Consider the following 24,830-nt stretch of genomic DNA (forward strand, 5'->3'; position numbering starts at 1 on the left):
ATAGACTGCTCTATACAAGATACGTTGGGTAGGCTTATTAATGTCCTACATTTCTGAACAGAGAAAGCCACATTCTAACAAGTGGTAGGTCTGAGGTTTGTATCCATGGGATCTAGTTCCCCCCACTTTCATGTGCATTCATGCCGAGTGTGCTAGGGATGTGTACCTTCCAATTTCATTATCAAGTGAGTTGAGTTTTGTTTTATTTTAAATTAGGATTTCTGAAAATCAGATTTTCCTATACAAGATGTCATTAACCCAGTGTCAAACTTGGATGTTCAAATTGTAACCCCACCACGATGGCATTTGGAGGTTCAGCCTTAGAGAAGAATCCAGAGCCCTCGTGAGTGTACTCTGTCTCTTATGATAAGAGACCTAGGGAAGAACATTATTCTCCACCCCCCACTTGAGGGTACAACGAGAAGGCAGCCACTACAAACCAGGTGGTCAGACCTCTCAGTGCCTCCTTGGACACTCAGGCTCAACTGTGAGAGCATGGAACAAGCAATGCTTGTTGTTTAAGCTGCCCAATAAGTGCATTGTTATGGCATCCTACATCAACTAAGATGAAAGACTGGCCTGGTCCCAAAGCAAAGAGCCACCAGATGCCTCAGAGAGCGTAGGGTCTGGGAGAGGAAGCCCAGGACCTGATGCCTCAGAGAGCGTAGGGCCTGGGAGAGGAATCTCTGGCAAGCCAGGTGCTCCCTTCTTATTTATCCTCTTCAACTCCTACTGGTTCTCTATTGTACAGCCACAATTCAGAAACTCAGTTTCCCTTCCTCTGAGAGGGTCTTTGTATACACACACACCCACAGGAACACATATACACACATACACACACAAAAAATACAATAAATACACTCATGTACACACACATACATACAAACACACACACACATGAATACACATACACACATACATACACACACATACACAATACACATACCCACACACATACGCATACATACATACGCACACTCCCTCTAGGACTTCAGGGAAGGACTAGGAGTTCTTTGACATTGGGAAGCAATGTGATATGGAACAAGAAGTAGGAGCTGTAAAGGTCCCGCTTCAGAGCTCAGCTTAACTGTCCATCTACAGAAGGAGATGAGGTTGGCCAAGTGCATTGGTCCTTCATTTCCCATCTCTCTAATGGGAATGTGTGTCACCAGAGGCTTGAGGGAGATCTATGAAAGATATGAGCTGCCACAGCTATAACTTCAGGCACAGGGCAATGACCCCACAAATGTCCTATGGCTTCTTTTTCTATATCCGTCCATGGTCTGTTAGAGCAGAGGGACTCTGCTGTAGCTCAAACACTGATAACCCAATCCTGAAAGATCTTTCATTCTAGGGTTCTGATTTGTGGTGCAACAGTTCTGGGAATAACTTGCGTTATCAAAGTTTTTAAATGTCAGCTTCCAGATGCCCAGAAGGAGACACCCACAGACACAGGATAACAGGGATGGACCAGGCGTTGCTTCACTAAGTAACACATCCAGGGAGGCTGCTCCTCATGCCAAGTGGAGCAGAAAGATATCTAGTACACGTGCCCTGGACCTCTTACCTGCAACAGCTCAAACACTGCAAGGAGGTCCCCTCCAGAGAGGTTCCCACAGAAGATGGGGTGATAGCACAGCTTGGGGGGCTCATAGTCCTGGTCAGCCAGTGTCACAACTGGAGCAGCCACCGTGGCACCCAAATATTCTGGCTTTCCCTAGAGAAGAGATGAGTTTTTGATTGGCATCCACTTAGTTCCGCCCAGCATCAGGGCAACTAGCAGTTAGCAGCATCAGCCCACCCCAAACCCCATGGTAACTCATGACTTAGGGGACAGAGAGCACTCTCAGGTGCCCAGTGACACGCTGAGAGGATAACCTTGGGGCCTCCCTAGTCCAAGACTCCTTCTCCAGAGAGATTAATTAAAGTAACCAACCAGAGTAGATTGGGAGGGGAAAGGAAAAATGCAAGAAAACAGCAGAAAGTCTAAAGGGGTTTCTGTGGTGGACAGGATTGTAAGCTCTAGAGATAAGTCAACCCAAGTCTATGCTCTCAAATCTGCTCTCCCCCCTCCCCCCCTAAAACACCGTGTGTGTAGCCTAAGTCAGGTACTCAACCTTTTTCAGGTTCATAAATAAGGCTAAAGCTTTGTATCTATTCATAACATCCCCAAAAGTGATGTAATCTTATATATTGTTTGTATTACGTACCCAATCCATGGTAATGGAATGCCGATGGCAATGGATTCCTTTTCAAATAGAAAACAAACTCTTGAGATGGAAAGCTTCCCCCCACCACCCTATCCCCCACCTTGAAGGAGAGTGAGGGCATTTACTTGTGGGTCTTCCACTAGAACATCTGTACTGCATTCCAAATGGGGGGAAGCTTTTTACACTTCATAAATACATTCAGCCCCAATTTAAAGCAGGAATGGATGGGAAGAAGGAGGGGATAGCATGCTGACAGCCATCAAGTGTGCAGGAAAGAGTAGACCTAGAAGTCGTGTTCAAGTCCTGACTGTACCCCTCACTAACAGTGACCTTAAGGCATCCGAACTTTCCAGATCTGTCCTCCTTTCTAGAGAGCAGGAAGAACAGGACACGCCTTCATGGTCTCTGTGGTCCCTACAACTCTTGTGAGTCTCAAATCTTGTTTCTTGTCTGACTTTGGCTCATCCCAGAGCCCACTGAGAGTGAGGAAGCTTTGGGAAAATCTCTTCAAAACAACTGCTGTACTTTATAGATTCTACCTGAGGAGGTAGAGGTGTCAACTAAAAGATATAAATCTTTGTCATCCATTGTAGACTTCTTAACTTAGAGAAGAATGCTTATCCCAGCCATTTAAACCCACCAGCCAGCTTTGGGGGTTACCTGGAGTTTTAGAGCACAAACAGCATTGAAGAGGAAGAGATCTGGTTTATAACCAAAGAGGGCAGGATGGATATGGGCTTGCAGGGCCAAGCATCAGCCAAGTCAAAGAGAGTTAGTTACAAGGCTCAATCAGCGAAGATGGCCAAGCATTTCCAGTCAGGCAAGTGTAGCACAAAGCTGTTTCTAAAAGGCTTGCGGGAGTTTTATATATAGCAGTCACCTGGGACCAGCTCGGGGTTTGCCGTGGTTGTGGGCAGGCAGCTGGGGGTTTGCCGTGGTTGTGAGCTGGCAGCTGGGGGTTTGCCATGGTTGTGGGCTGGCAGCTGGGGGTTTGCCGTGGTTGTGGGCTGGCAGCTGGGGGTTTGCCGTGCTTGTGGGCTGGCTTATGCAAGCACCACATCCTTATGAGCGTGGGTGTTGACTAAATTCTTCTAATTAGATGTGATTTTTATTGTGATTCAAGGAGAACTCTAAATAAAGCGGTGACTAGTGCATCCGAGTGTGCTGAGGTCAAAACCACCTGTGGGAGCGTCAAGGGTCCTGAACACTCAGCGTCAGAAATCTATTGATGTTCAGATAAAGGCAGTTCATGCAGTAGAGTCTTTGGACGGTATAATCAGTGTTGCCTGGTGACACGTACCACCGCATCGCTGTCGTAGAGTTCCACCACCACGTGGGGTGGGGACTCCAGTAGCTCCTTCTCTTCACCATGCAGAACCAACTCGTTGAATAGCAGCATCTGGTTCCAGGTAGGAGAGAGAGTCTGGGAAATGATCTGGCAGAAAACAAGAAAGGAGCCATTTAACAGTTGTTCAACAGAAACATGAAGGGCAAGGAGAGTTCCTGGCTACTGTCTGTTAAATGCAAATTTCCGGTCTCTGGAACACTTTGTATTCATGCTTTATTAGTGGAGTACCACTTAGTGACCTATTTGCACAAATAATTTGCGTAAGTAATTTTAATTCACCCTGGTGCTATGATGGCTTCAGTTGCCCTTTATTGAGTTCTTATTGTCTACTATACAGCACTGCACATTCACTGTCTCATTTAAACCTTGAAATCTTTCTGAGTACTGTTATTTTCATGCACGTTAAAGAAAAAAACAAAACAAAACAAAACAGGAGATTCATATGTCCAGTGTCTACAGACAATAAACGGAAATTCCATCCAGATCATCCACTCTCACCAGACAATACCACTACTATGTCTACTTACGGGATCCGCATCCCCTCCACTGCAAATGGGGGGGAGGGATCAAATACAGTCAAAGTCCCTAATATTGACTTTCAAATCTCATCTACATTATGTAGAAGTCTACAGCTTTGTGGCTATTCATTGACTACTTTGAATAGTCCAGAGTCTTTAGAACAACCCTCACCATTTGGCATGACATATTTCTTTCAGAATAGTTGCTATGGCAGCAGATAGTGACATGGGTAGTAGGCTGTACCCATGCATACGGATGAAGAAACTAAGACTCTAGGGAGGATGCTAGCTTGAGACCATCAGGGTCTTACCACCACTCTAGGGAGGATGCTAGCTTGAGACCATCAGGGTCTTACCACCACTCTAGGGAGGATGCTAGCTTGAGACCATCAGGGTCTTACCACCACTCTAGGGAGGATGCTAGCTTGAGACCATCAGGGTCTTACCACCACTCTAGGGAGGATGCTAGCTTGAGACCATCAGGGTCTTACCACCACTCTAGGAAGGATGCTAGCTTGAGACCATCATCAGGGTCTTACCACCACTCTAGGGAGGATGCTAGCTTGAGACCATCAGGGTCTTACCACCACTCTAGGGAGGATGCTAGCTTGAGACCATCAGGGTCTTACCACCACTGGCCAGTAGCTTTCTTCCTGGGCTGCTCAAGAGGAACTTCTGGAAGGGAGAGTGTTATTTAAATTTGAATTTCTTTCTCTGTTTAGTTAGACATTTGGAAAGAGGCCAGTTTCACAGAGCAAAAGGCTGAGGTGTTTGCGAGGTAGTTGTCTCCCACACCTGGGCAGACACTGCCCCATCAATATGTGGAGCTCGTACTGGAAAGAGCCCATGCTCATAGTACTTTTCCAAGTGGTGCAATCAAATGGGTTTCAGAAGTGAAAGTGTTCCACAGCTGCCGGATCCCGGCAAAATTTCCACCGTACCTCTGAATTCTTCCTTACCCACTATTGTGCACTCCAGGAGGGAGGAAGAAAGAACTGGCCTGCACTAACCCTCAGACTCACATAAAACTGCCAGCCTAATTATACATCCAGCCAGCTCCAGTTACAGCATTAAACTGTTTGCGCTGTGGTCACTGAAGGGTATCTTTATAGCTCTTTATGTAAGCCATAAAAGTATTGTGGGGCTGCAGTTCACCTCCCTTCTGGAGTTTTTATTTTAGAATATTTCATGTCTCAGATACAATGAAGTTTTATAATGCCTCTGGGGAAATCTACCTTTTCTGACATAGAAAGGACCAAAGTTCAACCAACCGATAAACAGAAGTGACACAGTTGCGATGCAAAGTCTCATGCTTTATGTCGCTTTTGAAGAGACAGGCAAGTTCTCTGTGGCATGTGTGACTGACAGTATTGTCGAAGCAGTCTATGATCTTCACGGCATCTTTGCTACAGGGGGATTTCAATCACTGCCTTCCCATGTGACTGGGAGTGTCATTGAATAAGACTCCAGAGGCCAACATTCATTCAGTGTTCATTCACTCATTCATCATGTACCTACTGTGAGCGAGACCTTGGCATAGTGGGTGCTTGACAGCCATTTGCATGAACAGATAAGAGGAAACTAACCTGCCCTTCAAGTTGCCATCATATGTGAGACGTCACCTGGCCCCTTTAAAATGACACTTACTGACTCGCTCACACAAACGTCTTCCACTTCTGTGCTCAGCTACCCCTGATTAGCCTTGTTCCCTCGAGGCTTCTTTAAGGAACCTCACACTGAGCTGAGTTTAGAACAGTGTTACTCAACCTGTGGGTTGCGACCCTTGGAAAACACAGATTTCCAATGGGCTTCGGAACCGAGACACTACTCAGTAGCAAAACTTCAGTCATGAAATAGTAACAAAACTAATATTATGGTTGGGAGGTCACTACAACATGAGAAACTGTATTAAAGGGTCTCAGCATTAGGAAGGGTGAGAACCACTGGTTTGAAGTATCATTTGGAAGTTCAGGGTAAGACTTAACTCACACTGAGCAACTAGTCAGATGTCCTGGACAGAATATAGCAGTAGGAGCAAAACCCTAGATGGAATCCAGGTTTAATTAACTATCCTATGACTGACTTGCACAGGTGACTTACTGTCTCCAAATCTTAGTTTCCCTTCTTTAAATGGGCTAACACCCATTTGTCTTAGGTAAAGAATATTCACTGCCTAGTATACAGTAGGTGCTCAATAAACGCTTGCAACCCTCCCTAAATGGACTCCATCTCAGTCCATATCACAAGAGAGCAAATATTGAGGACTAGGGGTGTGTCTCAGGAGTAGACAATCTGTCTAGTATTTGTCAAGCCTGGGGTCTAATTCCTTGCAACACACACACACACACACACACACACACACACACACACACACACACACACAAATGCCTACCCTATGACAACCCTGGTAGACTTCATGATCCTGTCTAACTGCCCATGGCATCAGTCTCATTGTTGGTAACACCAGGCTTCGAAATCTCTACTGTCTAAGATGCCCCACCCTCCTCCTCTTCTGTCCTTCCTATTCACATCTGACTCCTCTCCTCATCAGCTCTCAAACCCTTCCTCTGTAGAAGCCTTTCCCCTTTTCCCTTTATCCTTCAAGTCCCTGTCCTCCATAGCATCTACAATGACTGGCCTCCCTCTGAAACGTTCCAGACCATCAAATCATGCTGTGAGGGGTGGTATGCAGGACGCCTTCTAGAGGCTGGCTTTTCAGAGCACCAGACCCTCAGTTCTCCTGGGACCTAGTGCCAGCCCACATGAGCAGTGGGCTCGGCAGGGCTGGCAGGGCTGGCAGGGCTTCACACTCAGCTTTCCCAGCATAAGTGTGAAGGGGGCCTGCCACAGTCCCAGACAGGCCTTCCAGGGGAGCCTAACACCCGAACAGGAGAGGGAAGCCTGGCAGCTTACTAACGGAAATGGAGACAGAGTGACTAGGCAAAGGTGATCTCAGAAGTGGTGAGACCTGGGTTTCCATCTTGGACCACGTCTCTGAGCAACAATCTCTGATTCTATCTCCAGAGTGGGAACACAAGAGCATGTGTCCCTGGGTTACACAAAGGGTGGTGAACAATGTACAGAAAATGTGCACTGTTGTGTCTGGCATGCACGAGCTTTGAATATGTGACAGCTGTTATTAGTAGTAAAAAATGGGGTACTTGATTCAAAATTAGAGGCAGATCCAGGGTGCAACAGAACCTATTTCCCTCTCAGACGACTATTAGATAAGCCAAGTCCATCTGTTCCTTTGAGATCTGAATCTAAGTTAAACCAAGATGTTGTATGGAGATGAAAACCAGCGGGATAGTTCTGTGGCTGTCCCATGAGCTCACTCAGACCTCCCCAGGTCACTCCAGAGGGTCTGGAATTGCATGGTTGAGGCACATGGATGGCCCTTGGCTCCACCTTCTGAGACTACTCTTGCCTGGGTTCGGCAGCTGCAGTAGCAGCCACCACGAGCCGCCAGGTAGAAGCTGTTTTAAGCCATTGCTGTTTCATGCTTTGTGAGGGAGATGTATATGTTGCTATCACTCCTATAACAGGTGAAGGAAATGAGACCTAGAGGTAGAAGATCTTGGATTTGGACCAGGGAAACAGAATCCCATAGTTATGTATTAATTTGGAGTAGGTGTCTGTGTACAAGTTTGAAGGTGTGTGCATGTGTGTGCATTTGTTCATGTACATACATGTTCATGTACATGGTGCATGCTTGTAGGGGATACATGTGTGTGCAGATGCACATGCATGAACTTATATGTGAAAGCTAGAGAGCAACCTCTGGTATCGTTCCTATGACGCCATCTATCTTGCTGTTTGAGACAAGCTCCTTCACTGATGTAGGAGCTGTCTGGCCAGTGAGCCCCAGCAAGCTGCCCACCTCCATCCAGACCCCCAGCGCTAGGATGAAAGTGCACACCACCATGCCTGGCTTTTTACCCGGGCTTTATCAATAAGCTCAGCTCCTCATGCTTGTGTGGCAAGCACTTGACAGACAGTGCTGTCTCCTGCGCCCATGTGCACAGTCCCCACTGCTGTGTCCTCTCAAAAGCCAGCAGAGAGGAAGGCCTTCTGCCTTCCTGGTCCCGTTAGACAGTGAATGCGGATGGACACACCTTTCCTCCAAGGTCTCTCTGAGACAGATGATCCCGGATCTCCACGTGGCTCCTATAGGGGCTTGCTCAGCCCAGCACATAGGGCTCAGCACAGCACAACCAGCCTATCTGCCTAAAGGACTACATGTGTGTCTGCCTCATGCATTATGCAGGAGCGGGATCTCTCCCAACCCCGACCCTAGAGCCCATGCAGAGCCAGTTCTCAACAAGAACTAGCTAAAAGGACGTGATGCTGGCTTCCTTCACACTCTCAGTCAATGTGTGATACATCAAAACACAGTTGAATCCATCAACTGGGTTATAGGGGTCTTAGAGAAAAATGTGCCCTCTTGACATCAGCCAGTGTAATGACAGCCACACTTCCGTCATTTATGCATGTAACTTTTCACTTCTTCACAACAGCTCTGCTTTAGAAAGACAGAACTGCAGCTGCAGAGTAGACAAACCACAGTGACCTTGCATCTCTTTGTTTCCTACCTCTCTGTGAGGGCCTTACGGTCTTACCCTTCCTCAGTCGACAACTAGAGAACAGGTAAGGCTTTGGTGAGTCCGACCTATTGGGGAGATCTCCTTCTGCGGGACTTGTACTGACTGGGAACTCTTTTCCGAGGTAGAGCTTGGTGTGGGTGACAGGGAGAAGCCAAGGAAACAACCAGCTGCCTGCATCCTGTGACATAGCACCGGTCACCAAGGGGTGTTCTCCAGGGGGAGGGTTTGAGCATAGCATCTGTAAAAAGCAGCCTTGCTGCTGTGTGGTGAGGTATAACTCCCTGATTGGAAAGCTAGACCCTTCCTCCCCAGCAGGTCCCCCTGAGGTGATGACAGACTCCAGTCTCAGGAACACTGTCTATGCTAGCTTCTCATTTCTCATTCCCTCTGTACTCTCGGTGTGGTGTTGGCACCCCTGCAGGCACCTGGGGTGCGCCAGGCTCCTCAGTCTTTTCGGCCCTTGTCTTAGTGTTAAGTCTTGTCCATCTGCTTTAGCACAGTGGCTCGAGGAAACCAATAGACCTCTCCTGACTGTCCTTCTTGACCCAGATTGGCTTCTGAGTCTGCAAGACTGTGTACTGGGAGCAGCAGAGGGAAGGGGCGGGGTGGGGTGGGGCATGTGGGGTGAGCCTTATCTTTCTTTCCCAGGCTCTGCCAAGCATCAGCTGCAGCAGCAGCTGGGAAGGCTGCGGCTCTCTGGTTACCTTTGTGGTCTGGCACTGGGACAGGAATGTGACTTTGGCAAAGGGATCTGAAAGTCCATTGCTGTCAGCTGCGATGAGGCCCCGGGCTTGGTACATGTGTGCTCTCAGCTGAAAGACATGCTGGGCTGCGGGGAAATTGTAGAAAGTGCAAATGTTAATATGCTTTTAGGATTGGTATGTGTTTATGTGTGTCTGCCAGTGACAGGTGGCTGTGTACCCCAGACAGACAACAGTGAGACCAGCCCTGTCCTCCGTGGCCAGGTGAAAGTGCGGAGACAGGGGAGAGGCGCTAGTGCCAAATACTTTAGAAACACCCCCCACATGAGGTTTTGCCATGTTGTGTTTCTTAATCATCATCACAACAACCATGTGAAATATGTAACTATCTCCCCACAAATAGATGAAAAAAATGACCCCAAAATGGATGATACAACTTTCCAAATGTGCAAAGCCCAGATTTTTCTTCTGCCTAATTCTAAAACCCACCTATCACCCACTAAAATTTCATATTTTAGCAAGTTTAAACAAGCAGTATGATTCATTAGGAATGTCTTGTTTAGCAGTGTGTATGTGTGTGTGTGTGTGTGTGTGTGTGTGTGTGTGTGTGTGTGTACAGGGGCTCATGTGTGTGAGCACACATGCATATGCAGGCTCAAACACCGGTGTATAAGGCTGCTTCACAAATAGCTTTTACTTCAATAAACTCAATAGACATAGGGAACTGTCCATTCACCTTGTCTTCTAGTTTGCTAGCCAATGACATTTTGTGTGCTTACTTTGTAGAGTTCCGGTCTTGATCTCTAAGGCACTGTAGACAGTATGGAACTAAGGCAGTCCCTGTCCTTGGGAGCTCCCCGAGAAAAGACCAGAGATGGGAAGAGAAGCCAGATCTCATGGGTGGGGTGTGTGGCTGAAGGCCTGTGAGGGATCTGACCAAAGGGCCTGGGAGACAAAGAGCAGGAGTGAGCCCAGGTTGTATAAGACGGAAGACAGAGAGAGAGGTTTGACGAGGTCAGCATTCAGTAGAGAACGACAGTTCAGCTGGTCATGGACCTCACCACCCCTGGCTCTTCAAGCTCACCTCTCGTTTTCACATTCCCCCATCCCCTTTGCCTGTTGACCCACCCATTTCTACATCTCTGAAAAGGATGATGTTAGTACAGCCCATGTCTTTGTGTTGGCATGGGGACTTCTATGAAGGAACCTCTGTGGACCTATTGAAATAGCTCTGCTTACTTAAATGAAGGACACAAACACCCTGTGTGTGTTCCTTCACCCAACCTTCATCAAACCCCCTCCTCCAGCAGCTTCTAGGCATACGCCACACATGCTCACACAGGAACTTGAACACAGCCATCTGTAAAATAAAGGCTAATAACTCTCCATAAGGCTGTTCTAGGAGGCTACGGGCTGAGGGCAGTGCCTGCTACTGGGAAGTTGCATGAAGATGCTTCTATGCTGTTCCTGGTGAGTGTTACAGTGTTGCTCATGGTGAGTGTTACAGTGTTGCCCATGGTGAGTGTTACAGTGTTGCCCATGGTGAGTGTTACAGTGTTGCCCATGGTGAGTGTTACAGTGTTGCCCATGGTGAGTGTTACAGTGTTGCCCATGGTGAGTGTTACAGTGTTGCCCATGGTGAGTGTTACAGTGTTGCCCATGGTGAGTGTTACAGTGTTGCCCATGGTGAGTGTTACAGTGTTGCCCATGGTGAGTGTTACAGTGTTGCCCATGGTGAGTGTTACAGTGTTGCCCATGGTGAGTGTTACAGTGTTGCCCATGGTGAGTGTTACAGTGTTGCCCATGGTGAGTGTTACAGTGTTGCCCATGGTGAGTGTTACAGTGTTGCCCATGGTGAGTGTTACAGTGTTGCCCATGGTGAGTGTTACAGTGTTGCCCATGGTGAGTGTTACAGTGTTGCCCATGGTGAGTGTTACAGTGTTGCCCATGGTGAGTGTTACAGTGTTGCCCATGGTGAGTGTTACAGTGTTGCCCATGGAGCAGCTGGAAGCAACCTGGGACTCATCACAGTGGGATAGGAGAAATGTCAGGCAGCTCGCATAAGCAATTAGAAGTAGCATGTTAGAAGTGTACATAGCAAAACAGCAGGATCTCAAGGGTCTAATATATGGTGGGGAAGAGAAAAGCAGAATAACATGAAATCATAACAAGTTGTTCCTGTGAAGTAAGATTAGATACACTCATGAGAACAGTTCAGAGTCACCAAAGTGCATTTGAGTACAAGAGAGCTAATTCTAGGGCAGTGGCCCTGTCCTTTGAGCAGAGACTTTCAAGGTGGCAGCACAGGATGGGCAGGGATGCAAGCCTTAAGTGGCTGTAGCAAGTATATAAGATTAGTCAATTTTTAAAAATCAGTCATGTCAGGTCATTTGGAAGAAAAACTGTTGGCTACTTTGTGCGGAAGTAATGGTCAGAAACAGTGGAAGGCACATGACCTCAGAACCTTGGAGATGCACATGAAGCATTAGAAAGTACAATAGGCCGTGTGTGTGTGTGTGTGTGTGTGTGTGTATGTGTGTAGGAACAGATAATCAGAGGATAAAATTGTGGGTCAAGTTCTCAATGGACAGAAGAGATGTAAGGGCTGGATGCAAGCAGACAACAGTGCCCCCTGTAGGTGAAAGTTTGAAGGGCCAGATCTGCACACACTGGAGAGGGATTCAAATGAGGTATGGGGAAGATTGCTGCCCTAGGTAGATGGTGGCAAACAACTCTGACAGAGAAGGTGTGGAGGGACAGGGAAGGCAGGATGTCAAAGGTAATTCCTTAATTGACTGTTATGAGACCTGGACATTTCTCTCTCTCCCTACCCCATGCTGCTCTCTGGCTTTCATGAGAACCAGTGTGGAGCCTAAGAATGTAGCAACCATTTCAATCCCCAAGCTAATCCTGCAGGCAATTAGGAAGCCCAAGCTGCCCACATTGTCCAATTAAATCCACACCAGTTCTTCCAGGGCAAGGCTCTGCAAACTCCAGGCAAGCCAGTGGAACGAGAGAAGTAATTCTTTGAGGCGCAGTTCTAAAGCCCTCCATGTCTCCATAGACACCAATTAACTCTGATGTTGACAGGCTGGGCTCTGCTGACAGGAACGTCCCTTAAGATGACAGCTGTAAACAAAGCAGTGCTCAGCAGATGCTACAGGTACACGCTGCCAACAGGAGTCAGCTGGGAGACAGCCATGTGTTACTACCGAGTTCAGCAGATTTCTCAGTCCAACTTGCGATGGTCTTGTGCCTTGAGAGAATGCCCTTGAGATGACTAACCCTGAGATTTTAGCAGTTCTTCCAACTGAAGCTACGTAAGCAGCGCATTACACAACTCCAGGGGGTGCCATTTTCTTAGCCTACATTTCCGGGTTTCTTTAGAAACCTTGAATCTTACCAAGTTCTGTTCCTCAGAGTAGTCTAGCCTAATTCCTCACACCATGGGGCCCCATCTCCTGCCCCCTGTGGTTATTAAAGCCACACCTGCACGTCCCACTTGAAGCTAGGATCCCCTCTTGCTCCTCTCTACACCCCCCTGCCAGGTTTTCCACCATGCCTTCCATATATAGACACAAGGTAATTATTTGCTGAATGGCTCTCCTCTGGAGCATAAAATTCACCAGTCGGTGTGGAAGGCAGCCAACGCCACCAATGTCAGTGCTCAGCAGAAGGTCATTAGGTAACCATGAAAAGGACAAGCTACACAGCATCTCAAAGCTCCGGAAAGGCCTCTCCTTTGGGTTGTGAGTGGCTGCAATGGTGAACATGTCTGGAGCTTTGCATCTGCATAGATATTTGTATCTACAGAAACAGAAGCTAACTTGATGTGGGTGTTATTTGCCCAAAGATAAAAAAGCTCAGTGGTTTAATGGAAAGCAGATAAGAAAGTTGTGTTTGGAAATGCTTTTCTCAACCCTTCAGCCGATGAGTGATCTCGTGCAATTTCTGGGTGTCTCAGAAATGTATTCTCCCCCTCTGTGAACTAAAGAATTCCCAGAACGAGATCTTATGTGTCGCATATGCGACACAATGCTTGGCACTGAGGGCTATGTATTTTCTCCCAACATTACACACCGACTGCAGACTCTGTGAGCTGAGCCACTGTACACACATCTCCAGAACCCCATCTTCTCTCACTATGGCCCTGCTTAGGATACAGTGGCAGTCAAGATCAGCTGATACCAAAAGGCTGTTGTGCAACAGAGGAGGTGTTGAGTGTGTGTTGTTCTGCATTGTCCCCAGTTTTGGCTCAACTCAAAACTCAGCTTCTGTAGACGTGAAGGTGAAGCTGCAATCTGCTTTGCCTGGGTTTAGCAGCTAAGAAAAGCACAAAAGTTAAAGTGTTTTGAAAACAGAGCAGAATGCAAATGTGATGCATTAATATTCATGACGCAATTAAAATGTTACTGAAATGTAAACACGATACTGATGAAAGTCACTGTATGAATTTAAATAATTCCATAAAATAAGCTGTCTTCCTATAAAGAAGCAGCCACGCCAGGAACTGGGCTAGAGAAACATAAGCGACTTCACCAATACCAGTGGCACTGGGTCACCAAAGGGATATGTACGCTGTTCAAACCTCAATGCTGTATAAAAAGGAAAAAAAAAATCACCTTAATTTCATGAGTCATACCACACAAGAACTTTCTGCTTAAAATGCAAACTCATTTTTATGGCTGCCCAGCATGTTTGAAGAAATCCATCTCTCTCTCTCTCTCCTCTCTCTCTCTGTCTCTCTCTGTCTCTCCTCTCTCTCTCTGTCTCTCTCTCTCTCTCTCTCTCTCTCTCTCTCTCTCTCTCTCTTTCCTCACAGAAATGCATACAAAAGTTTAGATGTAATATTTCTAAATGAAACCTCGCTTCCTGTTTGGAAGAGAGGACACTTGGCAATCGTCCTGAGAAAAGGCAAGGGAACTGGTCCCAACTAAAACACAAATTCACGGATGCTGTCCCCACTGCTGTTTACCCGAAAGCCCATCAGAGCTGCCTCCCACCTGTCTTTGCTCTGTGGGCACACCATACCTTGGTATAGCAGGGCCGATGGGGGATGGTGGGTGCCCGATGACTTGGGAGGCATTTCTGCTTCATAGCCCACTGGTAAGTTATCCAAAATAGTGTTGGAGTATCTAGTGGAGCCCAGCCACAGATATATGTCAACTTTTGCCTGTACGGTCCAGCCGGCCGGCCGTTTCCCAGGAAGCTGGGGGAGAGCAAAAGGAAGACTCTTTTATCACCAGAAAGCAAACATGGACCCTGTTCTGAGAAAGTGGATCCTTTCTGGATATATATCTCAAGGTTTGTACAGAGGGCCACCCCCTGCCCCAGGGCTCTGTCTACATCACACAATTGAAAGAAATGGTCCCAGTTGTCACATTACAGAATTCCTGAGGACAACCTCAGTCTGGAGGCCCGAAGTTTAAGCACGAATTCTGATAACCACTGCCAGGTCCTGGATCATGGAGGCCTAACACACACATGTGCTCATTGCCTGTTTCACAGATGAGGATAGTGTCTCTGTTCCCTTACTCTTTAACTCATACACCCATGACTAGAGCCGAGGAATGGCGATTCCAATTGTAGACTATTGGCTCTGAGTCTACAGCTTGCCTCTTCTTCGAGCTCTTCAGTTCGCCTTGCCTTCCTAGATACTGGGGTTGCAGCCTGAGTTTCTGCCCCTTCACTTCACTCAGGACTGCCTCTCCTGCTCCTCTGTCCCATGCTCTGTGTGAGGGAAAGCCCTGCCTGCTCTCCCAGGCCCTTTTGCCTGGCACACATTTTCAGATCCCTCATCCTCCTCAGGCACTGTGGCTTTAAACTCCCTATGCTCGCTGCTTCCTCTCCATGTGGGGGCCTCACATGTAATATTGTGTGTGTGTCTGTGTGTGTGTCTGTGTGTATGGGCATGCCTGTGCACAAATGTATTTGTGGGAGTTCATATACCCCAAGACCACAAGGATAAAAATTGATGTATTGAACATGCTTCTTTTGTTTTCTAGTCACTGGGGTTTGGGATCTCTCTGTCCCTACCCAGTCCCAGTGCCAGCCCTGGCTGTATTCAGGGCTTCTGACAAGAGCCGATGACACTTAAGACACGGCTACTTCTCTATCTTCTATTGACTCTTCTAAGTGTCTCTTCTAGCAGGTTTTAGGGTTGCCTGTCAAGAACTCTCCTTTCTCCACACTGAGTTCTTTCCATGGAAGATCAGAAAGTCCTATTACCACCAGCCAGAACTTGTTCAGACAACTTCCCGAGCACCCATGGAGAGGCTTTGACTTCAAATTGAGCACAGCTGTTTGCCTTTGTAGCTTGCTCTGATGGTTTCAAAAGCAGATTCAGAACAACTCAATCAACCAACCACTGCATGTGCCGCTGGGCTTCGGCCAATGGACCAGAGCCAGGGAGCATCGAATGCTGAGGCTCAGGGACACAGGTGCCCCAAGTGCTGAGCTCTGGACACTGGCACTCGCTGGAGTGATGGATGGGTAGTTTTTATTATTGACTTGATTGGGTTAATAGACAGCTAATGGATTAGTGAGCTGTCTGCAAGCGTGTTTACACAGGATTCAGTGGAGGGAGAGAGGATAAGGCACACTCTGAATGTGTGCTTCACCATCTTAGGAGCTGGAATCCCAGAGAGAGAAAAGGGATGACACGGGGGCTAAGCAGAAGCATCCATCTCTCTTCTTCCTGACGGTGGGCAGACTCCACCATGCCTCCCCAGCTGGCTGTGGCAGACCGTGTGGCTTCAAACCGTGAGGCAGAACAAGCCCTCCCTCCTTCTCACGTTGTCAGGTATCTGGTTACAGACACGCGAGCAATAGCTAATACCAGTGATGGACGAGAAAAAATCTCAGGCAGCAGTTCTCAACCTGTGGGCCACGACCCCTTTGGGGGGCCACATATCAGATATCCTGCATATCAGATATTTACATTACAGTTCATAACTAGCAAAATTACAACCATGAAGTAGCAAAACAATCTTATGGTTGGGGGTCAGCACGACATGAGGGACCATATCAAAGGGTCGCAGCATTAGGAAGGTTGAGAGTCACTGGTCAAGGGAAGGGAAGGAGCATCCATTGTTCAAGCTCACAGCTTGCTGTGCTCAGCTACTGTTTCTCCTGCTGCACATTAAGCCATAGATGAGGGTTATTATGGTATTCAGTTATAACTCTTCCAGTTTACTATTAGCTATTGTCATAAACCTCTAATTTGTAAATGAAACTCTATTATAGGTATTCACAGGAAAAAATACTATGTATACTGCAATTGCAATTGAGTGCTAGGCCCCCACTGGATGTCTTGAAACACACCCCCAGTGAATAGGAGGGCACTACCACACATAGCTGAGTCCCTTAGTCAGTACCTTAGAGTAAGATCAACCAAGAGTATCCCAGAAGGAGGAAGGAACACAAACATAGATCGGGTAGTAGAAGCTCATATTTAGTGAGCGTTTATGCAGTGCCAAGAACGATCCAGAGAGCTTTCTGACCGGAAGAGCTCACAGTGACGAGGGGCGGGTGAAGTTCAAGGGTGCACTTGATTGTATGCGGAGGAGTAGGGATTTAATCTTTAGAAAGAAGGGCGCTGTTATGTATTCAGCTAAAAAATAAATAAATAAAACAAAGCCACTCCGCTTTGAATCAAGGTAAGTACTCTGCAACCTGTAATTTAAAAAATTGTAATAAGAGACATAATCTCCCTTCATCATTTCCCTGATGATTTGAAAACTTGTTCAAGCAAATAAACGTTTATCGAGAAGGCCGAGGATCTAATTTGGTACTTGTTTGTATATTGTTTGATTCACACCTGGAAGGCCCTGGGTTTGATTGACAGCATGGGATGAAAGATAGGGTGGGAGGGAGAGAGGGAGGAGAAGTGGAATAGAAGGAAAGAGAGCAGGGATGAGTCTGGGTCAGCCGAGGGTTATTTTGTTAGGGTGACAGCATTTCTTCTGCTATTTGTAGCCATCCCGACACATCGGTTCACAAAGGCAAGGGGTTTTGTCTGGTGCATCCCAGGGATGTTTCCAAGGCTTAAAAAATTTGCTTGGGACCAGAAGAATGTTGCAAACATTTGTTTAATAAATATGGTGATTCCCAAAAATGAAGATGCTTGGTACTCATTGAGAACTTACGCCAGTCTAGGCCCTGATTGAGAACTTATGCTGGTGTAGGCCTTGGACCTTCTTGTAGAATGTTCTATCTTCAGCATGGTGTAATAGGCCACTCTTTTGTTCAGTCTAACAATAGTTCTGCAACCCTTCTAATAAGTGCATTTTAGAAAGAAAGAAGATGAGTTTCAGGTAAATAGATGCACCATTATCTAATGTCACAGAGCAAGAAGGGATTAGAACCAAGGCACACTCAGCTCTGAGCAGAGGCCCACTCTGATCCTCACAATTGCTGTGTGTGTCTGTGCACCTACATAGATTTTTTACTCTGTACTTCCAGGGTGTAATGTGAGCTTCTACATGTTTTTCTGTTGGTGCTAAGCCTACAGACCTTAGTTTTAGGTATTTAAATTGTATGGCTCACGATATACTATGTTACATTCCACCCTTAAACTTTATTTTAAAAGTTCCTTTTTCTTTAATGAAAAACAAAAGAAAACATCATTCCTTCTATTGCTAGTGAAGAAACTATGACTGTTTGTGCATGTGTGTGTGTGTACATGTGTATATGTGCTTGAGCATGTGTGTGTGAATGTGTGTTTGTGAGTATGCCTGTGTGTGTCTGTGTGTATGGGCATGTGTGTGAGTGTGAATGTGTGTGTGTGTGTGTGTGTGTGTGAATTTATAGTGAGAACCAAAAAATCAACTCACACATCCAGGTTTGATTTATTCAACCCTTTGAGACCAGAATGGAGAGCAGATAAAAACAAACAAACAAACAAACAAACAAACAGCCAAGAATGGAGAGGTACATAAACAGCTCTGATAGCCGACATCAAATCCTGCAGGAGATATAATGCTCAAATCTTAGCCTTCCCTGTACCTCATCTACCTCCTCCTCCCAAAATGGATCCAACAGACAGAAGGTCTGTTAAAGTCCCTGGTAGAGTTTGGAAGTCAAATGTCCTTCCTGGACACAGCCAGTGGCACTGTTTGGGGAGGCTATCGAAGCTTTGGGTCTGTAGTCTAGCAGAAGGGTCTTTGAAGATGATCTACTCTCTTGTTCTGGCCCGTTGTCTCTGATTCTTGGTCTGTACAAGAAGCCTCTTGCACAAGCTCTTGTTGCCACAGACCCAGGCTAGTGACCATTCCTTCACCCACCCCACCATGAAGACCTGTGTCACCTCACCTGTGAGTCAAAACACATTCTTTATGCCCTGAGATGCTTCTGCAAGGCACGTTCTGACAGGGCAACAGGCAGAGTGACTAATTCAATGGTACACAGATACTCTGGGGCAATAAATAACAAATACAATTTTCAAAAATGTGGGTGATTCTTGGCTGTAGATCTTTTAGCTGTCATATCCTGATCCGTGGGCACCGGGAAAGTCTGACTTTCCAGCGTGACAACCACAACCTCCTACAGGTCTTTGAATGTTTAGGGCATGCGTACCCAGCAGACAGCTGTGCCATAGAATCTATAGTCTGTGCTTTTTATTTCCACTTCTGAATTCTCCACTAGGAACTCATCATGAGACTGGGCCTTCTCCTATAGTCTTGGATTTTTTTATTTTTCAGACTTACGATTTCAGAAAGGAGTGGGGGTGGGGGGTGGGGGAGAGAATAAAAGGAAGTGGCAGGTGAGAAGGAGTTGAAATGGGAGTTGACAGTCAAAACAAGAAGGGAAACAGAACCAGTCTTGCTGAATCACCCTTCCCAGACGCTTGCTCCCTCCCCGAGTGGCGACTGAATTCAAGGCGACTTAGTGATCATCCAGGGCAGTCACAGTGGCAACAGGAAAATGCAGATAAAGAAAGCCATAAACACATTGATAAAGATAACGTGCAGGCTGGATACCTGTGGAAAAGCATTTCTCCGATCTAGCGGTACCTCTTCCCTGGCTGGATTTGACAGCAGCTCTTTGTTCTAATTTTGTACGGTGCCAGGATACACCACAATATTTAGCAGAGAGTAACTTCATACCACTCTCTAGTATTTTTAGCACAGGCCCTCCGGAAACGATTTGCTATTTTTAAGACAAACCTTTCTAGCTTCTGTAGCACTCTTTGAATGGAGAAGGTGAAAGAAAGTCTCTGATATTTGGGATGAATGACTTAGATAAAAAAAAAAAAAAATATATATATATATATATATATACTATATACATATGTATATATATATATATACTATATACATATGTATATATATATATATATTGACTTTTTTCACTTATAGTTACAAAGGAGCAGATTTTTAAGAATTATTTTGCAGACAGGACAGAAAGAAATAAACAAAGTGTTAGTTCCTTCTCTCGCCAATGTGCCAAGTTCCCAGCAAAGGCAACTTCAAGAAAGGATTCATTTTGGTTCATGGTTTAAGGGAGCCTACCATCAACCACGGTGTGGGGGAAGTTTGGGGGTGGGGAAGTGCGGGGGTCGGGAGAGGGAGTGAGGACAAAGTGGCTGTCTATCATGGCTGTCTATCGGGTCCACAGGAAGAAGGCAGAGGCAGATGAATGCTGGTGGGTGCTTGTCTCTTTTCCTGTCCTTCCCTCCTATTCAGTCTGAGACCCCAGCCCATGGGATGATGCCACACATTCTCAGGGTGGGTCTTCCCATATCGGTTAAGGGTTTCTGGAAGCACACTCATGGTTAGATCGGGACTGTGCCCCAAGGTCAATTCTAAATCCAGTCAGATTAAGCCCCACAGCCACAAACAACTGAAGAGGGCTCTGCAGGGGATAGCAAGTTCTCTGAGGTGCTGGACGTGCAGTTTCTTAAACACTGGTATTTACTGACTGATGATGGCATGAGGCACAAATATGTGTTCTTAGCTTGAGTTTATTCACTTAATCCTCACAGGCATATCCACGCAGTGGAGGAAAAATAGAATAAACATTCTTCAAACGTATGAAAAATATTAAGCAGTTTCACCAAGATCACACAGCCGGTAAATATTTGCCCAGAACTCTGTTATGGATTGAATTATGTTCCTCCCAGAGTCATCTGTTTTAGATCTTAATCTTCAGTCATCAGATTGCTACCCTATTTGGAAGTGGGGTCACTGCAGATGTAATTAGTCAAATGACTAGGCTGAAATAAGATGGTCCCTAAATTTAATGATGTGCTCTTATCAAAAGAACACGTCCTTTCTTCTTCTTCCTCCCTCCTTCCCTCCTTCTCTCCATCCCTCCCTCCCTTTCTTCCTCCCTCCCCCTTCCTTCCTGCCTTCCTTCCTTCTTTCCTTTCTTCCTTTTCCTTCCTCCTTTCTTTTCAGCACTGTGTCTTGATCCTAGGGCCCTGCATGTGTTAGGCAAGCTCATTACCACTGAACTACATCTTTTTCTTTCTTTCTTTCTTTCTTTCTTTCTTTCTTTCTTTCTTTCTTTCTTTCTAAGAAAAAATTAAGTCAGTATCTCACTAAGTTGTTCATACTGGACTTGAACTCCATCTGTGGCCCAGGCTGATCTTGAAATGCCTCAGATTCCCAAGTATTTCCAATTAAAGATCTTTACAAGCAGGGCAGGCTTGAGATTTTTAAACACATTAACTGCATGGATAAATGGAGTTCATCTAACAATATATGATAACTCCTATGAAAGATGCCTTGGGAAAACTGTATGGGGAAAAAAAATGACAGGAGGAACAATAGGGATAACTTCCAGTCTCAATAATCGAAGGAGTAAAAATCTGAGCTAGCATGTTGGTCATTCAGATTGAAAAAAATATGAAGAGATAATAATTGGAATGCTAGAAGAAACCACTCGATTGGAATTTAGATCAAGAAGCCTACAGTCTTCTAGCTGGACCTCTGCTTTTGAAAAACACTGGGAAGGATTCCAGACATGAACACATGCTAAAAATTCTAAGCCACTCGGGATAAAAAGAAATGGGTCTCCTTTTGGTCTCAGGCAGACTTACCTTGAGAAAGTGGGTTTTGATCTTCCCACAATGCTTGCCCATCTGCTCCTCTATGGGAGAGTAAAGCAGGTCTTTCGCAGCAATTCGGGCGTATGCCACTCTCTTGTTGTTGCTGAGCATCCAAATGAAGACGTCTGGGATCGTGTGCTGTGGCTGCATGGGGGAAGGATAGGATCCCATGGATTGGTAGTTAGTAGGTGTACCTCTAGGGCTTACCTATCCCCACAGAGCCCTTAGTCTGCATTAAACAATGTAGGCGTTGAATCATCTGTGCAGATAAGCCAGTGAAGTGCCTCTCCCTTAAGAAGACAGCATCTTAGTTGTGAGGTAGGAAGACACGAGTTTGCCTGAGCTTGCTGGGCCTGTGTTGGCATATCTTTGGTGGCCTGCTTTGCATGATATGCCAAGTGAATGCTTTTCTACAGATTTCTGTTGATACTTTTCTAATGTAGATATTGACTTAGCTTCAAAGGGTTAGATTTCTTCAGAACTTTGTATCATTCCAGAAAGTTCTTTTTTTTTTTTAAGTGCACTCATACCTTTGAATCATACCCCAGTCACTTTTAGGAATGAGAAAACAAATCTAGAGGACCTGTGCCCAATAGCCGACTTCCATTTCAGCCATTTGGAACGACTCTATGAAATTTTAGAGAAATTTAAAAATTGAGCTATTCAGTAAGGGAATGCGGGTGTCCATATGGACTGTTTTGTTGTTTTGCGTTTGAAATGTACATTTCTGAACCAATATAACCACCAAAATAGGAGGCAGAGCGCTTTGATCTGGAGGTGGATGCTCTGTGCTGCTCTCTGTCCTCTCTCATTCGTATTTGGTACTGAAAGGAACATCCATCCCTTCTATCTGGTATGAAACCAAAGGCAATGGATAGTCTTCCAGACACAGGGCTTGTTGGTTACAGACAGGAAGCCCCAATGCCTGCCTCAAATCGTCCATATTCTCAATGAAATCCTCATGTCTACTGTTGAACATTACCAGTCTCACTACTTAATAGACTTCCAGAGAACAAATAATATATGAGAGAATCACCACACTCAAGAGCCAATGGAGCAGTAAACCCACGTGCCTCTCCCAACACCATCCCCCACAAACTTGGTGTAGGAAGTCTGTCCACACCTGTAGGATTCAAGAAAGAATCCGTATTTGACAGAAGTGAATATGATGCCTTTTAAAGATCATTTTAGAAGACACCAGAAAACCTTTCTTACAACTATCCTTAAAATAGATACTGTTTAATCTTTATTGAACATGAGTTTAAATTCTCTTATGCTTGAAAACCCCTCGAGGTTCCCACCATCAACATGCTTGCTTGGACAGCTCTTGTGATAGGGGACATGTGTTTTACTCTGTTGAACACCCCGACTTTATGAGAAATCAGCACAGCAATCTATATTTGGCTTGATTTTAAATTTTTCTCCTTCCATCACCAAGCAAACGCTCAATCTGCTCATCTCGCCCTCTCTGGGAAACTTTCCTTCTTCTCTTCCCAATGAGCTTCACCTGTAGCGTTGATTACCTCATCCACAAGAAAGTGGATTTTCTCCACAAAGTTCTGAGCTTCTCGGATCATCTCATCAAGAGAGAGCTTCTTCTTCTGTTGCCGAATGACCCCTTCAGCCTCGTCGGCCATTGCCTTCTAAAAAAGGACAAGAATTGTGGTGTAGATCTTTCCGGAAGTCTAGGCAACAGACCCTGCCCTGCGCTGGCGTGTCCTGAGGTGTTTGCAAGTCCCACACTAAGGCACTACTCTCTGGACTGGCTTTGGGTCTGACATCGTGCAAGTTGACTATTGACTAGAAATGACATAGGAGTTCGATTCACTCATCTCACCCTCTCTGGAAAGCTTTCTTCCCCATGTCCCCAATGAGCTTTGCCTGTAGAGCTGATTACTGCATCCATAAGAAATCTACCACAGTGAAGACAGTAGGTACCATCTCTGCCTTGGTAGATAGATGAGATGTTCGAGACCTAGGAAGTGCAGAAGCGTGTCCAGGCCATGTGACTATGAGACAGTCGCTGAACTAAGCTCCCTGTTGCTTAATAAGAATTCTAATAACGACAGCTAAGCTGTGTTGAGTTATTACTCTATGCCTGCAATTTTCTTTCATTACTCCTCGTAGTGACCTTCTGAAGTGGGTACCAAGATTTCCATTTTAAGGTTAAAAAAAAAAAAAAGCCACACAGCTCCTGGGCCCGACTCCAGATCAGTCCAGAATGTATGTCCCTTTCTCAACTTAGAACTGTGAAGGATGCTTCCAGCCAAAGGTGTCATCTGAGAAACATCTGTGTTAAATGCCAAACACCATCATTTTATAACCCAGGCATGGTGGTAGACCTCTGTAACTCCAGCACCTGGGAGGGAGGCCATCCTTAACTACATAAAGAAAGTTTGAGCTCAGCCTGGGCTACATGAGACCATGCCAAGAAAGAAAGGGAGACGGGGTGGGAAAGTGGGACAAGAAGGGGAGGCCACAGGGAGGGACAGAGGAAGGGAGGAAAGAAGCACTGGCAATATTTATTTTTACTCATTCATTCCACCTATACTTACAGGATTTGTTTAAAAATAAAAACAGTCTTTACAGTGTCTTCTAAGGCCCTGTGAGCTGGCTGTGCTTTTCTATCTGTCTCATAGCGTTCTCTCCTCTCCCACTGTGCCCCAGACTCATGGCTCCTCAAGAGATCCTGGGGCACGCCAAGGCTGCTCTACCCTAAGGCTGTAACACACAGATCTTATTGCACAAATGTTCTTCCTAGACTTCATGTGGCTTCGGTTTAATCGTCGCCACGGAATTATATGTTGTCAAATATTTTCCTGTTCTCTGTGGCTTTGGCGAGTTCCCCTTGATAATCATAACCTAAGATTATTTTTATGTCTGTGTTGTTTGCCTGCCTGCATTCTGTCTTCTCCTGTCCAATCTGCAGTTGGACAGGGGGCTCCTGTCTTGTCCTTATCCTGAACAACCAATATGACATACGGTACCTCCTGGGCACACAGAGTAAGTAAATTCAGAATGAATAAGCAAGGCCATTTATGGATTCCTCAGGGACAAACACTAAGAGCTTTCAGCTTTGTGTTCCTAGCACTTTGTCCATGCCCAACACATAAGAAGCCTTCTGGTAACGCTGACCAAAAGAATGAATACCTGCTATCTGCCAGGTACTGAGAACACAGCTGTACACTATGATTCTTTTGTCAGTTTTGTGAAATGAAAGCAAGATATACAAATAAATGTATAAAGCCTCATACGATCAGACACGGGGGAAGCCAAGCTTCCTAGAGGATCTCAATCTGACCTGACCCATATGGAATCCATCGGTCAGTAATTAAACAAATGACAGCCCTGACAGAGGGAGCAATCACATGTGCAGATATACAAGCAGCAAGCGTCC

The 24,830-nt window shown here is 45.8% G+C and overlaps 1 protein-coding gene across 2 annotated transcripts in view; it reads right to left on the reverse strand.

Moving 5' to 3' along the window:
- The window catches only part of Fer1l6 (fer-1 like family member 6), a 116,986-nt gene that overhangs the window by 51,420 nt on the left and 40,736 nt on the right, over nt 1-24,830 (reverse strand). For both annotated transcript variants that reach the window (XM_085831348.1, XM_085831347.1), the window contains exons 16-21: nt 22,957-23,076; nt 21,425-21,577; nt 14,413-14,590; nt 9,385-9,509; nt 3,511-3,645; nt 1,568-1,717 (exon numbers count right to left, since the gene is read on the reverse strand). In XM_085831348.1, coding sequence (XP_085687474.1) covers nt 1,568-1,717; nt 3,511-3,645; nt 9,385-9,509; nt 14,413-14,590; nt 21,425-21,577; nt 22,957-23,076 — 861 coding nt within the window. The remainder of the gene's footprint in view (nt 1-1,567; nt 1,718-3,510; nt 3,646-9,384; nt 9,510-14,412; nt 14,591-21,424; nt 21,578-22,956; nt 23,077-24,830) is intronic.

The sequence above is a fragment of the Mus caroli genome, unplaced genomic scaffold (assembly GCF_978045245.1).
Source record: "Mus caroli unplaced genomic scaffold, Mus_caroli_1 scaffold_16, whole genome shotgun sequence".
Lineage (NCBI taxonomy): Eukaryota > Metazoa > Chordata > Mammalia > Rodentia > Muridae > Mus > Mus caroli.